Below are 17,792 nucleotides of genomic sequence, written 5' to 3'. Positions count from 1 at the left end.
TAATAGGCGCAATGTAGCAAAAAATTGATACTTCTAGCCTACCATCAGAACAATAGTAGCATTCTCTCGAAGTACTACTCGCCTATTCAAGCTAATCTAATGCCTGTATTCCCATGGAATTAGAACTGACAAGAACATATTAATAATTCCTGTATAGTAACCAAACAAGGCGATTAGGTATATTCCTATCCTAACCGCGAATTTGTTCCCCGATGCCCATGTTCAAGAACTTGTTCTACTTAATCATATGTGCAATCTAGAATTCTCACTTGCGAGTTCAATCCTAGATTCGTAGATATTATTCAACTGGAGATCAAGCAATCAAATAATTAAGCGCATGAATGAATAAAAAAACTATTTCATCCGTTTCAATTTATGTGAACCCATTTGACTGGGCACGTGGTTTAAGAAAAGAGAAAAGACTTTTGAAGTTGTGGTGTAAAATGAGACACATATATTTTGTGTGGCTATAAATCATTACATAAATGTAAATTATTTCAAAATAAGGAAATTGGTCATTCTTTTTGGCACGGACTAAAAATAAAATAGGTTCACATAAATTGAAACGAAAGGAGTAATACGATAAAATTATAAGAAAAATTCAAGCTGATCTATTTATCCTGAATAACGTAAAACCAGAAATTACTAGAACAATGTTTAAATTTAATTCACGTGGAGACGATACATAAAGTATGCTATATTTGGCTAGTGAGCTTTAGGTTTTATACACCGATTTTGCCCTCATCAAAACCGAATCCGTATGGGATAACTATCATCTAATTGTTGACTAACACGAGCTCTTGTTTTATACACTGTTATAATACTCGTCAATTATTAGTGTCGCTGCTGCAATGAGGCAAAACCTATATGCTATTTGTAGTTTTGTTTTTCTCACGGTTACTACTAACTTGATCTATCTTCTCCTTTTTTCTTTTGTTGTGAGCTAAAACTTTTGGTTAGTGATGGCCCAAATTTATTTTTATCGAAAGAACATTACACCAGTTAAGGAGAGAAGTCTAGACACGAGTTAGAAGGTAAATGTTCAACCATCAACACTTTGGACCAATTATGATGCTATGTCATTAATTAAAAGTTCCAATATTATTTTGTAAGGTCGGTTAGTTTAGGAACAGCCTCAAGAAAAGATGGGAAAGATGCTCATTTGACTAAAAAGTTGACTCAACCCTTTGCTGTCCGGAGAAACTCCTTACTTTAATTGGCATATTTTTACGAAAAAGAGGATAAAAAAGAGAATGGTATTAATTTATAAAATCATAAAATAAATTCAAATGGGTTAAAGGTTGATTTGGCTTGGTTAAACAATTGAAAACTACTTATAATTTCTTAAGGGAAAAGGTCCAAACTTACATCTGAACTATGCAAAATTATTTAACTTTGCCCTCCATTAATAGTTGATATCAACTATTATAAAACTAGCATATATATATATATATATATATATATATATATATATACCCTTATGGCCCACGTGGGAAAAATTTAACCCATCTCCCCTTTTTATTAGGCTCCCCTCCCTCCTCTTATAGACGACGACAACAACAAAAAAACCCACTAGAAAATTTCTTCCATGGTAGTAAAGAAATTTCATTCTTTTTATTTCTATTTTCTTATTCTCTTTGTATTTGATTCTAATCTAATTATTAACAGAGGACAAAGTTAAACCATTTCGGCAAAGGTAAATTTGGACCTTTTACCTTTCTTGAAAGAGAAAATTGCTTTATCCCATTTCTTGGATTCTCTTAAACACATCGCAAATGAAAGAAAGAAAAACAGAGAATTGGGGCGAGGAGCTGCTTTACAAACGAGAGTTTTACTCCTGGAGGGTCGAGACAATGATAAGACGAGTGCAAGGAGGAATTTTGTCGGAAGGGTTTACAAATTAGGATGCGAGTTGCGCCTGTCTTCCACTAAAAATGCCTTCAAATTGCCTTGGAAATTATTTGGCGTTCGCCGTTCCCAACTCAAATTCTCACCCTTTCCCTTGCCATTGCAATACCTATTTCTTCTATTCTAAATTTATTATACGCCCAGAGCAAGTCTGTCATCTCCACTGCCGCAAGTTGAGTTTTGCGCCAGCACTTGTACCGCTGGCAGCTGCTAGGTCTTCCTCTTCTAACGGTAACGGAACAGAAGACGGGGAAGAATGTGAAGGAGGAGGAGTCGCTGAAGCTAGGGAGGCAGTCAGCTATTATCTTGAAGAACTTGGCGTTTCTAAGGAGGAGTCCGTGGAAATAGCCCTCAACTCACCTAAGTACGTTAGCATGTTGGTAGATAGCGTGCGTGACCTTGATGAGTTTTCCTTATGGAATTCCTGGAGCACTGCTAACGTTGATGAAGAAAAACCATATTTTACACGCCCACTGTCATCTTTCAAGAGGAAGGTCTACATGATGGCAAAGCAAAAAGGTGATAAGGGCATGCTTCCCTTCTTGGAGAGCATTGGCCTCACTCTCTCTTCGGCGACCCACTTAGCTCGCTATCTTTCCTCTAATTCTCTACCTATCCTTATCAATAAGGTTAGTAATACAACTACTGTAGAGTGCATATATGTGGAATTATTGGTTTATTTCTATGATGGAGGTGCTTTGTTTTTCTTTCTTCATTTAAAAAAAAGAATTCAAAATCTTGGTTGACAGTTGCTTGGTGCGAATTTCCATTTTAGCTCACTTTATTTTGTTTTCCTTACTATCCTGCACTGCTCTTTCCTGTTTTTCTTTTGTTTAATCGGAATAGTACATGTAATATTAATTAGCAGAAGCCTTTTTAATAATGTCAAAAGTTGATATGCTATTCATCTTTCCTAGTGTTGTGTCATTCTATGACAATCTCTTGAGCTCAGTGGGAAAATCATGGATCATGGTCATCTCTGTACATTGACCATATCACAGGAGAATGAAAACTCTTGATTTTGTTTGGATAGATAAGAAAGTGATATACTCGATGGAATGCTTTCAAAAATTGCTAAGGCATGTAGTTATTGATGAAAATATTTAAATTGCCTTTATAAGTTCCATTCAAGCCATGGTTAAGTCAGTTAAAAAGGCTCGCGAGTGGGCATAAATTCGTCTCTTTCTTCAGATAAGACGTTTGGACCCTTTTTTAGTTCTTTCTTACCTGTCCTGATCCCTCTTCCGCTTGCTCACAGGTTAAGTATGTGAAGGAAATATTCTTCGCAAACAGTGATGATGGAGGACTTATTGCTAGAAATGCCCGGCAAATGATGCTGCACCTGTCCATCAGTATTGATGAGGATGTCCAGCAGACCTTGTCATTTTTTGAGAAGGTCAGTTGCCTCTTTGAATCAGGATGATTGATGAAGCTTATTTTACTGTGCCTGTCCTGACATTTGTGGTACTGATTTCTGTTCACTTTATTGAGCTGCACCTACCGTAAAGTTTGTGGCGCTAAAATCTATTACATCTATATCATCCCTCATATTCTCCCTTTTAATGACTATTTTTCCTAAATCGCAAAGTTTCTCATCTGCAGGTCCTTGAAGTTACTTATGGTCAACCACTACTTTATATAATCGTAGCCTTTATATGACTGCTTCTCTACAATTCACCAAGTTCCAACTAATCTTAACATATTACTCTTACATTTAATCATTCTCTCACTCTCCACCATAGTCATTTAAGTCAACTAAAACGAGTCAGAATAATACTTCCTGCTAGAAACTGCATAATGGTATTGTACTTGTTTTTTAGATTCAAGCAAGGCGCGGAGGTTTGCATTTGTTAGGTTCTCAAGATGCATCTTTCCGACATCTTATTGAATCATTTCCACGACTTCTATTGCTACCTAAGGAGAGTCATATGAAGCGTCTGATGGAATTTCTTGATGATATTGGAGTGGCGGAAGGATGTAAGAGACAAATTTTCCTTTTGTTTCCGCCTATTATTTTCTATGACATTGAAAAGGATGTTAGACCAAGATTGCAGGCAATCCTTAAGGTATCAGCTTATTCATTAATATTTGATCTTAATAGTTTTCCTTCTGTACATTGCTCCAACACGTGCAAGTTTGATGACTCAGTTATCACATAAATGTGATTGTAATATGTTCGATGGACTGCTCTTAATATTACTAGTATGACAGACAAAGGTCATTTAGATCTCTCTCTCTCTCTCTCTCGCTCTCTGTGGAAGTTCTGCACCGAAGCGTGTTGGTAAGGATGTACTTGTAGATGATTTTGAAAGAATATTATCAATTTGCCCAGTTATTTTGGGACAGTTTTCAGCCTGAACTGATATGGGCAAACATGAACATAACTCTGCTGAGGAGAACTGAATCATAGTCTTAGAGTTTAGTAGAAATGTTACTGTAGGACTGAAATAATTTGCATACTCTCTCTCTCTCTCTCTCTCTCTCTCTCTCTCTCTCTCTCTCTCTCTCTCTCTCTCTCCTTTTTTTGATAAGTAATTTACATACTTTCTAAGTCCATTTGTTTACATGTGAATAAGTTGGACAATCTAGGAGCATTCATTTCTAGGCTGGTGTGATTGTTGTCTATTCATTTCTAGGATGGTACGGAGGGCAAAGATTTTGGGCAGATGTTGCTGAAATATCCGTGGATTCTTTCAAAGAGCATTCTGCAAAACTACGAGGACATCCTGATTTTCTTTGATGATGAAAAGGTATTAATCCTGATTATACTATTTTGCACATGATGCCAAGTTTCTCATTTGAGCACTTAGTTTTTGCTATGAATTGTCTCTGGTTGATTCTAGTGGGTTTTATGTGTAAAGTCATTGCAATATTCTAGGAGTCCCTTGTATCTCTGCATTTAATTGCCTAGAGCTGTGGTCTCTAATTCAGTGGCGGATCATGGTACGAGCAGTGGGTTTGATAGAACCCACAATTTCCAGATCGGACCCTGTGTTTATAAGTGAAAGACCACTATATATAGACTGCATATCAGTTTTGCGACCCACATTTTCAGCCAAGTAGCAGGTTTGACCCTATTTTGGGCTGCTCCTGCTGCATCACTATATGCCAGTAAGTTAAAGCGTAATATAGTTGTCACTTTGCTATTTTTTGTTTTGGGCAGGTGCCAAAAACTAGTGTAGCTCAGGCAATCAAAAGCTGCCCGCTCCTTTTGGGATTGTCAGTTAACAAGCTGAAATTGGTGGTGGAACAGTTCCGTAACTTTGGCATTAGAAACCAGAAGTTGGGTAAAGTGATTGCTACAAGTCCACAGCTACTACTGCAGAAGCCTCAGGAATTCCATCAGGTGAGAGTCAAGATGATGGTGTTTGCCTAACAAATTACTAATAGTACAAATGTATGCAAGATTGTGCTGATTGACATGGGAGCTTTAACATGATATTTTCGAATTATTTGGCGACGGTAGTTGTACAACCTCATCAGCATCTTCATTTTAGTAAATCTTCACAATACAAGATTTGTGAAGACTTCTTTTCCCTTTCAAAAATAATCTTCACAAATCTTGTATTGAATAATAGATGATTAAACAGTTTGGCCCACATAGCTTAGTTCAAGTGGTAAAGGTTGAGGGACCTCTGACTTAGGTCACAGGTTAGCCCTGCCCCATGCGAACTAAGCCTAGTATTTAAGTGGAGAAGGGTAGAGGGCCAGGTCCATTGTCCCCAAGTTTCGAAGGCTATGGTTGATCTTAAGGGTTGGCCCCAGACAGATTTCTCGGTGATCCAAAAAAAAAAAGATGATAGCACAATTATTTGGTTTTAAAAGCATCACATTCCTGATTGAAGCTCCATCATAAGTGATATTGATCTTGGAGTTGACTTCATATTTGTTAGGTTCTGCAGTAGTAGACTGTAAGTTAGTCTTTACTTTAAACATGCGGAGATGAGAAAGTTTCCCATATATGGAAAAAGGCCACATTAATTTGCTCCTTGTTGTTTCTCATCAATTTTTTTGGGCTCCTTTTTTGTTATTTCTGAAGTGAAAAGATATCCCTACTTATATAGATGATTAAAGGCTCTCTATACAGGGGAACTTTAGATTCTTGGGGTATTGCTTGTCTTTAAGGTATCCCACTTTATGTCAGCAAAATATATTTCTTTTGAAACAAAAGCAGCAGCAACAACAACAAACCAGTGTAATCCCACAAGTGGGGTCTGGGGAGGTTAGAGTGTACGCAGACCTTACCCCTACCTTGTGAGGGTAGAAAGACTGTTTCCGATAGACCCTCGGCTCAAGGAAAATGAGACAGAACTAATAGCAATAACAACAAGCTAATAGATAGTAACACGATCATAGACCAACCGAAGCGAAAGGAACAAGAGTAGGAATAAGAATGAGAAACCGAAATACCAGGTAATAAAAGAGAACGAAGCACAAGAAAATACAAGAGCAATATTAATACTACAGGTATGGGAAAGAAATAAGCTCCACTACCAACTATACTTCTACCTTAATCCTCGACCTCCACACCCTCCTATTAAAGGTTATGTCCTCGGTAAGCTGAAGCTGCGCCATATCCTGCCTAATCACCTCCGCCCAATACCTCTTCGGTCTACCTCTTCCTCGCCTCCTATCCTCCAGGGCTAACCTCTCACATCTTTTCACTAGGGCAGTTGTATCCTTGCGCTTCACATGCCCGAACCATCTTAACCTCACTTCCCGCATCTTATCCTCCACGAGGGGCACTCTCACTTGTCCCGAATAACTTAATTCCTGATCTTATCTCTTCTGGTATGCCTATACATCCATCTCAGCATTCTTATTTTTGCCACTTTCATTTTCTGGACATGGGATTTCTTGATTGCCCAACACTCTGCCCCATATAACATAGTCGGTCTAACCATCACTCTATAATACTTACCTTTAAGTCTTGGTTGTACATTTTTGTCGCACAAAACACCGGATGCGAGCCTCCATTTCATCCATCCTGCTACGATGTATGACATCATCATCAATTTCCCCTTGGATTACTGACCCAAGGTACTTGAAACTCGCTCTCGTCGAGATGACTTGTGAATCAAGCCTCACATCCACATCCGCTTCTTGAGACACGCCGTTGAACTTGCACTCCAAGTACTCCATTTTGGTTCTGCTTAACGTGAAACCTTTTGACTCCAAGGTGTCTCCAAACCTCCAGTCTCGCATTAACATTACCTCGCGTCTCCTCAATCAGTACTATGTCATCAACAAATGACATGCACCACGACACCTTCCCCTTGAATGTGACGTGTCCAAACGTCCATCGCCAGGGCAGATAAAAAAGGGCTAAGCGCTGATCCTTGGTGTAACCCCATCACAACTGGGAAGCGTTCTGAGTCCTCGCTTACCGTCCTAACCCTGGTCTTAGCTCCATCATATATGTCTTTAATCACTCTAGTGTATGCTATCGAAACACCTTTAGCCTCCAAACACCTCCATAGGACCTCCCTCGGGACTCTATCATATGCTTTTTCTAGGTCAATGAACATCGTATGTAGGTCCCGCTTCATCTATCTCCTAATGAGGTGAATGGCTTCCGTAGTCGAACGCCCCGGCATAAATCGAAACTGGTTCTCGAAAATAGACACTCTTCCTCACCCTTGCTTCCACCATATTTCCCCAAACTTTCATGGTATGGCTTAACAGCTTAATACCCCTATAGTTGTTACAGTTTCGGATGTCACCCTTGTTCTTGTACAACGGAATCATCGTACTCCACCTACACTCCCCGGGCATCTTCTTTGTCCCAAAAATGACATTAAACAACCTAGTGAGCCACTCCAAGCCTTCCCTATCCGCGTATTTCCAAACTTCACGGGGATTTCGTCTGGCCCGGTCGCTCTACCCCTGCTCATATTGCGCATAGCCCCCTCAACCTCCTCAACCTTAATACGCCTACAATACCCAAAATCACGGCGACTCTCGGAGTGCTCCAACTCGCCTAGCACAATGTTCCTATCCCTCTTCGTTCAAGAGTTTATGAAATAAGTCTGCCATCTTCTTCTAATAAGTGCCTCTGCCACCAATACTTTGTCGTCCTCATCTTTGATGCACTTCACTTGGTCCAAGTTGCTGGTCTTCCTCTCTCTCACCTTGGCAAGCCTTTACAGCTTTCTATCCCTGCCTTTGATCCCCAGTTCTTCATACAAAAGTTCGAACGCTGCAGTCTTTGCCGCTATAACCGCTAACTTCGCCTCCTTCTTCGCCTTCTTATACCCCTCCCTATTAGTCCTCTTCTCCTCCTCGTCGTTGCTCTCCATCAGTTTCACGTACACTGCTTTCTTGACTTTCACCTTACCTTGGACCTCTCCATTTCACCACCAGTCCCCTTTATGACTTCCTAAGTAGCCCTTTGAGACCCCTGACACCTCTTTAGCATCTTCCCGAATGCAGCTCGCCGTCGTGGACCACATACCACTCGTATCCCCACTACTCATCCGGGCCCCCATTGCCAGCAACTTCCCCCAATTCCTGAGCTTTGACCTTAGTCAAGGTTGACCATACGCCGCGCTCTTCTTCCCTCTTGCTTTTGATCTCTAAGTCCATAACTAAGAGCCTATGTTATTCTCGCTCGGGATAACCTTGCAATCTGTGCATAAACCTTCACACTTCCTGAAGAGTAGGTAATTAATTTGGGTCTTGGCCACTGTACTCTGGACGGTGACCACTTCCTTCTTCTTCTGAAAACTCGAGTTTGCTATCCCCAAATCAAACGCTTTAGTGAAATCCAACATCGAAGTTCCTCCTTCGTTTTTATCCCCGAAATCGAAGTCGCCATGCACGTCGTCATATCCCTTAGCTGCCATCTCGATGTGGCAATTGAAATCTTCTCATATGAGCAGCTTCTCAGTGTGCGGGATGCCACACACAACCTCGTCAAGGTCCTCCCAAAAGTGACTCTTGGTCTCCTCGTCCAAGCCTGCTTGAGGTTCGTAGGCACTAACAACGTTAACAGTAAGCCCTCTAACAACAAGCTTAATAGTCATCATCATGTCATTCACTCTCTTAACCTCTACCACTTGCTCTCTGAGATCTTTATCAACCAAAATACCTACCATGTACTTGCCCCTCACGCTTCTTGAATACCATAATATAAACCCATCAACATCTCGTGCCTTAGATCCCACCCACCTAGTCTCCCGAACACAAGCTACATTGATCTTCCTCTTCTGGCGAATCTTCACTAACTCTATAGATTTCCCCGTTAATGTCCCTATGTTCCAGAACCCTACCCTCAGCCTAGAGGCTCCCTTACCACCCTTGCCCCCCGGCCTGCCCAAGGACAAGACCTTACTCTACCATTACTTCCCACAACCACTATAATCCAAGAACTGCTAAGCTAGCACTACCACAATACAAGCAGATGGTGGAAATAATCTAAAATAGACTAAAACACAAGGATATCTAAAACTCAAAGGCACTACTACAAGTACAAGTAAGAAAGTGTTTCGCTATAACTTGAGGTCAAGCAAGTAAATCGGTCCGACAAAGCAAAGGCAAGGCAAAGAGTAGACAACAACAACCCTAATGAAATCCCACAAGTAGGGTCTGAGATGGGTAGTGTGTGCGCAGACCTTACCCTACCTTATGTAGGTAGAGAGGCTGTTTCCGGTAGACCCTCAGCTTAAGAATAGAAAAGGGAGCAATAAACAAACAATAACATCAACAAAGTAATAGGACAACAGAAGCAAATGACACAATATGTAATAACAAAGATCTAGGAATACGAAAATACAAGAATAGTGCCAATACTACCGGTAAGAATGACACACCGTGTAATAACAAGGAACTAGGAATAGGAAAATATAAGACTAGTACTAATACTGCTGGTGACACTAGGAGAAACTTTCGACTACATGTCAACCCGCAACCCTAATTCTCGACCTTCACACCTTCCTGTCGAGGGTCATATCCTCGGTAAGCTAAAGTAGTGTCATGTCCTGCCTAATCACCTTTCCCCAATACTTCTTTGACCTCCCTCTACCCTTCTTAACCTCTCATACCTCCTAGCCGGGGCATACGTGTCTTTCCTCTTCACATGCTCGAACTATCTTAGCCACGATTGCCGCAACTTGTCTTCCACAGGAGCCACCCCCACCTTGTCCCTAATAACTTCATTCCTAATCTTATCTTTCCTAGTATACCCACACATCCATCTCAACATCCTCATTTCTGCTACTTTCATCTTCTGAACATGAGACTTTTTGACTGACCAACACTCGGCTCCATACAACATAGTCGGTCTAACTATCACCCAGTAGAACTTGCCCTTGAGTCTTGGTGGTGTATTCCTATCACACAAAACTCCAGATGCGAGCCTCCATTTCGTCCATCCCGCTCCGCTACGATGAGTAACGTCCTCGTCAATCTCCCTGTTACCTTGTATTACAGACCCAAGATATTAAATATCTCTCCTGGGAATGACTTGTGTATCAAGCTTCACGTCCACTAATGTTTCTTGCATCGCAACACTGATCTTGCACTCCAAGTATTCAGTTTTCATCCTACTCAACTTGAAACCTTTAGACTCCAGGGTCCGTCTCCACACCTCCCACCTAGCGTTAACCCCGCAACACGTCTCGTCAATCAGCACTAGTACTATGTCATCTGCAAATAACATACACCATGGCACCTCCCCTTGGATGTGTCGCGTCATCACATCCATCGCAAGAACAAATAAAAATGAGCTAAGAGCTGATCCCTGATGCAACCCCATCATCACCGAGAAATAATCCGAGTCTCCTCCTACAGTCCTCACCCTAGTCTTAGCTTCGTCGTACATATCACTCTAACGTATGCTGCCTGAACTCTGCTAACCTCCAAACATCTCCATAGAACCTCCCGTGGGACTTTGTCGTAGGTTTTTTCTAGGTCAATGAACACCATATGCAAGTAGAAATAAACTAAAATAGGCAGAGAGTAGAAATAAAGTAAATAGACCAAAACACAAGGATAGTCTAATACTCAAAGGCACTAATACAAGTACACGTAAGAAAGTCTTGCGCTATAACTAGAGGTCAAACAGGTAAATCAGCCAGACAAAAGCAAAGGCAAGGTACAGATAAGGGATTGCCTATGCTATAACTACAACTAATATAAAGGTGACAGCAGAGGTAGGCAAATCGGGTAGACTACAAGAATCGATAATAACGATCAGGCAAGCAAGTATGCACAAACAAAACAGCAAATACTAAAGCCGGAAGGATAAAACCTGGATTGAAGACGGGGGTGCCAAGACGCTGCAGCCACACCTAGAGGAGGAAGTGAAAAACGACCCAACTGGACGGTAAACGAACCCGATTGGCCGGAGGGACTGTTCCGCTTCGAAACTGACTGAAAGAGAGGCTGTTCAGGTCGCTCTGAAGCTGCAACCACCGGAGGGAAACCCACACGCTGGAAAACTGTCCGAACAGCACACGCGCCGGCGCGTGGCTGGATCTCCGCCGGAAAATTGTCAAAGTTCGCCGAGACTCCGCCGCTGTTAACTCTCACACACACATGCAGAGAGCGAGGGAGAGAGAGAGAAATAGAGAAGAGAGGGGAGCAGAGGAACCGGCGGCCAGCAAGGGGGGAAGAACAGAACGGGAAAGAGAGAAAGGGAGGAGAGAGAGAAAGAAAAGAAAGAGAAAGGTAGAAAGAAGGGGAAAGAAAGAGAAGGAGGGGATCTTACCTGTGCTCGCCGGTGCCGACGGTGAGGTGCAGCGGTGAAGAAGAGTTGAAGAGTCGAAGGAGGAGCGACCGTTAGCGGTAGAGAGAGAGAGAGAGAGAGAGAGAGAGAGAGAGAGAGTCAACTAATTACACGAGACGAATCCCACTTTTGAAACAAAAGCATTTTAATAAAATATGTTTACCTATTTCATTGATGATTGACGGGTCTTTATACAGGGGATCTTTAGATTATAGGGGTATTTGTCTTTGTGGTATCCCCACTTTATGTCACTAAAATATTTCTTTTGAAACAAAAGCGTTTCCGTAAAATATGTTTATTTCTAAGAAGAAGAAAAGGATATAGTAATCTTTCCATGCCTATAGAATACCCTGAAATTGTAAAAGATTACTACCCAAGGACCATTGCAGCTTCATTACAACAGCACCATCACTGTGGAAGCTGAACTTAGGTAACCTTCTAGTAGTAACTGATTAGTCGAGCTCACACCTTAATTGGAGGCAACTTGAGAATATGACTACCCAACCTTTATCAGATTTTTTGATAAAATAACTAATTCTACTAATGAGGAAAGTTCTCGCATACAAGATGGGATACAAAAGGTAGAGATGAAATCATGACTCTTTATGAAGACCACCCAATTCTTCTCTACTAATCTCATACAAAAGCTAATTTCCACATACAAGATTTGGGATAAAACTAATATCTCTTGAAGGTTAAGCATTTACTGATATCCAGGTAAACCAGGTGTTGCATGTTTTAATCTTGATATGTGGTGATTCTTTGCTTGGGTTTTTACCAATTGGTTGAAAGTTTATCTATATGACATGGCTGTAAATGAATCTTTACTGAATCCTTTGTCCTGGCTATACGCATTGCTTGTTCTAGTTTGATATTTCAAATAAGTGAGTATTTCAGATATATGCATTCTCTTCCTCTACATCTTGATTTTGGCATGCTTTCAGCTTCATGGAGAAAGTGAGTGAAATCGCTTGTTAATAGTTTGATAAAACTATCAAAGTAAAAGTTTATTATGGTGCTTGAGCATCTTCTTTTGCTGATTACCGAAGAATTTACTTTGTTTTGAGTGAATGCAAGTAGTATAATTATCTCAGCACCTGTTATATAATTTTCTGTTTATCGTGGGAATAATAATTCTTTATCTCCAGGTAGTGTGCTTCTTAAGGGATCTAGGTCTGGATGATGATGTTATTGGTAGGATACTTGGTCGCTGTCCTGAAATTTTTGCATCGAGCATAGGGAAAACTCTTAAGAGAAAACTCAACTTCCTAATGGGTATTGGAGTTTCCAGACATCATCTTCCCAGGATTATCAGGAAATATCCTGAGCTTTTTGTATGTGACGTCCACAGAGCTTTACTTCCAAGGTAAAAGATCATATTCTCTGGTATATAATTAGGTTGTTCAAGATGCAGGTATATGTGAAAACATAAGTAACAACTTGACTGTCTGAAAATAGCTGATTTATGTCATTTTCCAAGAGTTAAAATATAATCTTAGAGAACTATTTCGTCCTCCATATGAATACTTACATGCGTTTCAAAAGGCAATTTTTTTTTTTTTTTTGGTTGATAATGGAAGGTTTTATTAAACAGAAAACAGTATCAAGCTGATACTGTGAAATTACATAGAGAAAGCTAGCTGAAGAATATTAAAACCCTAAGCAATCAAGCATCTCCAGCATGTTATGTAAATTCAGTACAACATTTCCATCTCTCCAGTAGTACACATAGTGGAAGCAATTGTATTTAACAGATTGCAGCTGCTCCTTTTTGCCATCAAAACATCTTCTATTTCTTTCATTCCATATAGTCCAAGCAATGCTAAGAGGAATAACTCTCCAGGTCTTCTTTAGGGATGGTTCTGGACATGCATATTCCCAGCACTCCAACACACTCCTGAACTTCATAGGGATTGACCAATGGATGCCGAAATTTGCCATGAACATGGTCCATACCTGCCAAGTAAAATCACACTGCACAAAAATATGATCCTCGGTTTCACAAGCCTTTTCACACAAGTAGCATCTACTGCACATAATCCAACCCCTTCTCGTCAGATTTTCACGAGTCGGACATGTTTCATGAGACACTAACCAGCCAAGACATGCCACTTTCGTTGGGACTATAGTCTTCCAGATTATTTTCCAAGGCCACTTTTGTGCTTGCATTGACTGACCAGCATTGAGGATTTTATAAAATGAACTGACAGTAAAAATTCCTTTTTTACTAGCTCTCCAGTTAAACCATCCTCTTTATCTGGCAGTAATTCTACTAATTGCATCTTCTGTATAAATGTATCAGCTTCTTGCATTTCTCTATCAAAGAGATTCCTTCTAAACTGGTAGTTCCATCCTGTATCGGTAAATATATCAGCCAAGACTACATCCGGATTGTAAGCCAATCTGTACAAGTTGGGAAATTGGTCTTTCAACAAACCAGAGTCATCCCAATTATCTTTCCAAAATCTGATCTTTTTCCTGTTTCCCACCGTCAAGCCAATATACTTATAGAATTCCTCCCAGAGATTACTAATTTGTCTCCAAATAGCTACTCCATAAGGAGTCTTTACTTCCTTAGGTGCCCAAAAACCTTCTTTCCCATATCTCACCTCTATCAATTCTTTCCAGGGAGCATCTTTCCCGTCATTTAACCTCCATAGCCATTTACAAACCTAACTCTGATTATGGGCTCTTAAATTTCTAACTCCCAGCCCCCCTTCCTTCTTATGTTTTGTTACTACGCTCCACCTTACTAAATGATATTTTCTCCTTTCTTCATTACCTTCCCATAAGAATTGCCTTCTGATTTTATCAATTTTCTTCTCCACGCTAACTGGCATAGGAATCAGAGACATTAGATAGGTTGGTATGCCATCAAGGACAGTATTTACTACGCTCCACCTTACTAAATGATTTTTTCTCCTTTCTTCATTACCTTCCCATAAGAATTGCCTTCTGATTTTATCAATTTTCTTCTCCACACTAACTGGCATAGGAATCAGGGACATTAGATAGGTTGGTATGCCATCAAGGACAGTATTTACTAATGTCAATCTGCCCCCAAATGATAAGTACTGCTGCTTCCAAGGAGCCAACTTCTTTAAACACTTCTCGGCGACTCCATTCCATACAGATTTGTTTTTGAATTTATGCACCTAACGGCAGTCCCAGATAGGTGGTAGGAAATTTTTCAACTTTGCAGCCCATAATATCACTATATCAGCCAGCATATTTACATTACTGTCGGCATTCAAAGAAAACATTGAACTCTTGGCTAGGTTGATTTTCAGTCCCGTTACTGCTTCAAAAGCCAGCAAAACCACTCTCAAATGCAGCACTTGTTCTCTTTCCGCCCCACACATTAGCAATGTATCATCAGCATAAAGGCTATGAGAGACTTCTATACATTTTCCTGACTGACCCTCCATTTTAAAGCCTTTTATCCAGCCGCTTCTCACGGCAGTTTTGATCATCTGACTCAATACCTCCATTACTAAAAGGAACAAATATGGAGACATCGGGTCCCCTTGTCTCAAACCTCTTTGGGAATTAAAATACCCTATTGGACTGCCATTGATAAGAATAGAGAACTTAGCAGTGGAAACACAATTTTATCCATTGAATCCATCTCCCTCCAAAATTCATCTTCTCCAGAATCTTCAATATACAAGTCCAACTGACATGATCATAAGCCTTTTCCAAATCTAGTTTAAACACCACTCCAGACAATTTCCTTTTCCAATAGTAATCAATGCATTCATTTGCCAAAAGTGATGCATCTGCTATTTGCCTACCCTTCAAAAAAGCATTCTGATTTACAGATACCAGTTTATTTATTACAAGCTTCATTCTCTCAGTGAGAACTTTAGCTATCAACTTGTATATGCTCCCAATCAGACTAATAGGTCTGAATTCCTTAATGTTGGCAGCTTCTTTCTTCTTTGGAATTAAAGCAATAAAGGTTGAATTCAAGCTTTTTACAAATTCTCCTTCCTTGTAAAACACTTCAAATGTCTTCAGAACATCTTGTTTCACAATATACTAACATTTCTTGAAGAAACACATATTAAAACCATCCGGACCAGGTGCCTTATCCCTTTCCACCATATTAATAACTCTTGTTACTTCAGCTTCATCAAAAGGTCTCTCCAACCATTCTTTCTCCTGGTCACTGATTGTAGCAAGCTCAGGGCATGTCCATGAGGGTCTCCAGCTCTCCTTCTCTGAAAAAAGATATTTGTAGAATTCAAGGATGTGATTTTTAATCATATTCTTATCTTCGGTGAACTCCCCATCAATTTGTAGCTTGTCTATCCAATTATGTCTCCTGTTTGAATTTGCTATTTTGTGAAAAAATCTAGTGTTTTTATCCCCCTGCTTGATCCATAGAAATCTGGAATTTTGTTTCCAATGTATCTCTTCTGCTTTGGCTATATCATGCAATTCCTTAGTTAATGCTATTCTATCAGAAACTTCTTCCTCTAAGTTACTATTCTGATTATCACTTTGCCCCCTCCTGTCCAATTGTTGCAAAATCTGTTCTTTTCTTCTCCCCAGGTGACCAAAAATTTCTTTGTTCCACTTCTTTAAATCATCTTTTAACTTTCTGAGTTTTTTTGCTAGAACCACATTTGGTCTACCTTGGAACTCATAAGAATTCCACCAACTCTCCACCGTGGACAGGAAATTAGCATGTTCAAACCACATGTTTTCAAACTTAAAGTACCCCTTTTTTCTTTCTCATTCTCCAATATTGGACAATGATCCGACTCTACCCTAGGTAGCACCCTTTGTTTGATGGCTTTGAAGGAATCATCCCACTGTCTTGATACCAAAAATCTGTCTATTCTCGATGCTGATTCGTCATTATTCCCTCTGAACCATGTGAACTGTCCGCCATGTAAAGGAAGATCAATAAGTTCCATATCATCAATGAACCTTGCGTTTCAAAAGGCAAGTTAAAGTAACTTTTGTAGTTTATGAATAATTAAATTCTTTTATAGTTCATATTGCTGATCCCGACTTGTTTGGGAATTTGATGTAGTTGATTGATTGATCCATATGAATTTTTAAATTCATTTTAGAAAGAGAACTTATTCCAAGTTCAAATTAAATTTGCACTGGGTCAAGTTTACCCTCAACGAGCAGAATAGTACTATCAATTTGGAACAAATGAAGTAGATAACAGCATCTTGCGATGCTGCAATTTCAATCTAGTTTTACATTTTGCAGTCCGTATAAAAGACAAACAGTTATTGGATAACATACAGAATATAGGCTTTTACAGATTTGCCTGGTTTGCTAAGCACACAAACAAAATTCCTAGTGCGAGAATAGTACCTTGTGTTGTGACGATGCTTTTCTGATTTTCATTTTGAGCAGAATGACGTACTTGATGCATGTTGGGCTTTCGAAGAGGGAAGTAGCACTAATGGTCTGCAGGTTTTCACCATTGCTCGGCTACAGCATAGACAAAGTTCTCAAGCCTAAGCTAGAATTTCTGATGAACTCAATGGAAAAACCATTAAGTGATGTAGTTGAATACCCGAGATATTTCAGCTACTCGTTAGAGAAGAAGATAAAACCTAGATTTTGGGTGCTCAGGGGCAGAAACATGGAATGCAGCTTGAAAAGTATGTTGGGCAAAAATGATGAAGAATTTGCTGCAGAGTTTGGAGAGAGGAATATGCTTGTTCCCCCTGTTTAGCTCTGATTGGTACTTTTCTAGTGTTGTTTTAATATTTAAGTACATGCACGAATGTGTAGATAGCTGGTGGTGCATGTGCACAGGTTACTCGGTTGATTTTTCTTGTGAATAATATCAGATCACATCACTTGTGGAGTTCAATCTCACTAGGCCTGCAGCTGTTGTTTGGGGTTCGTGTTGTATAAGAAATCCTTTTTTTTTGTTTTGTTTTGGGAATGTTGTCCCCTATGGTTTTTACAAAACAATTTTTACAAACGGGTTCATGATAGTGAGTTTTCCTACTTCTAATAAGAGGGAATAGCAGGCACCGTCAACATGCCTGTCAGCCTGTTTACATTAAGGGTTTTTTGTGACATTTACAAGGGTTAGCTTGCTTAAGAGAATTGTACTCAATGCTTATTATTTGGACGTTATCAACAACTACACAAAGATGCCCGCCTTTCTGTGCAC

General features: G+C 39.9%; 1 protein-coding gene across 1 annotated transcript; it reads left to right on the top strand.

Annotated features, from left to right (window-relative positions):
- The first annotated feature begins 1,545 nt into the window (after window positions 1-1,545).
- On the top strand, window positions 1,546-17,679 carry LOC107822071 (uncharacterized). The gene is made up of 7 exons (XM_075251196.1): window positions 1,546-2,537; window positions 3,167-3,304; window positions 3,729-3,974; window positions 4,545-4,658; window positions 5,072-5,254; window positions 12,784-13,001; window positions 17,018-17,679. Exons 1-7 carry the CDS (start codon window positions 1,935-1,937, stop codon window positions 17,340-17,342), a joined length of 1,827 nt encoding a protein of 608 aa, XP_075107297.1. The 5' UTR covers window positions 1,546-1,934; the 3' UTR covers window positions 17,343-17,679.
- The last annotated feature ends 113 nt before the right edge of the window (window positions 17,680-17,792 follow it).

This window comes from Nicotiana tabacum, chromosome 4 (genome assembly GCF_000715075.1).
Source record: "Nicotiana tabacum cultivar K326 chromosome 4, ASM71507v2, whole genome shotgun sequence".
Classification (NCBI taxonomy): Eukaryota; Viridiplantae; Streptophyta; class Magnoliopsida; order Solanales; family Solanaceae; genus Nicotiana; species Nicotiana tabacum.
The sequence above is the reverse complement of the archived record's forward strand: the minus strand, read 5'-3'. Positions and strand labels throughout refer to the sequence as shown.

What these genes read in the sequence shown, in the direction of transcription:
- LOC107822071 (XM_075251196.1), top strand. Translation starts at nt 1,935, where the DNA reads ATGCCTTCAAATTGCCTTGGAAATTATTTGGCGTTCGCCGTTCCCAAC. An exon ending in TACCTATCCTTATCAATAAG is followed by an intron (nt 2,538 to 3,166) that starts GTTAGTAATACA and finishes GCTTGCTCACAG; the next exon opens with GTTAAGTATGTGAAGGAAAT. An exon ending in TTTTCTTTGATGATGAAAAG is followed by an intron (nt 4,659 to 5,071) that starts GTATTAATCCTG and finishes TGTTTTGGGCAG; the next exon opens with GTGCCAAAAACTAGTGTAGC.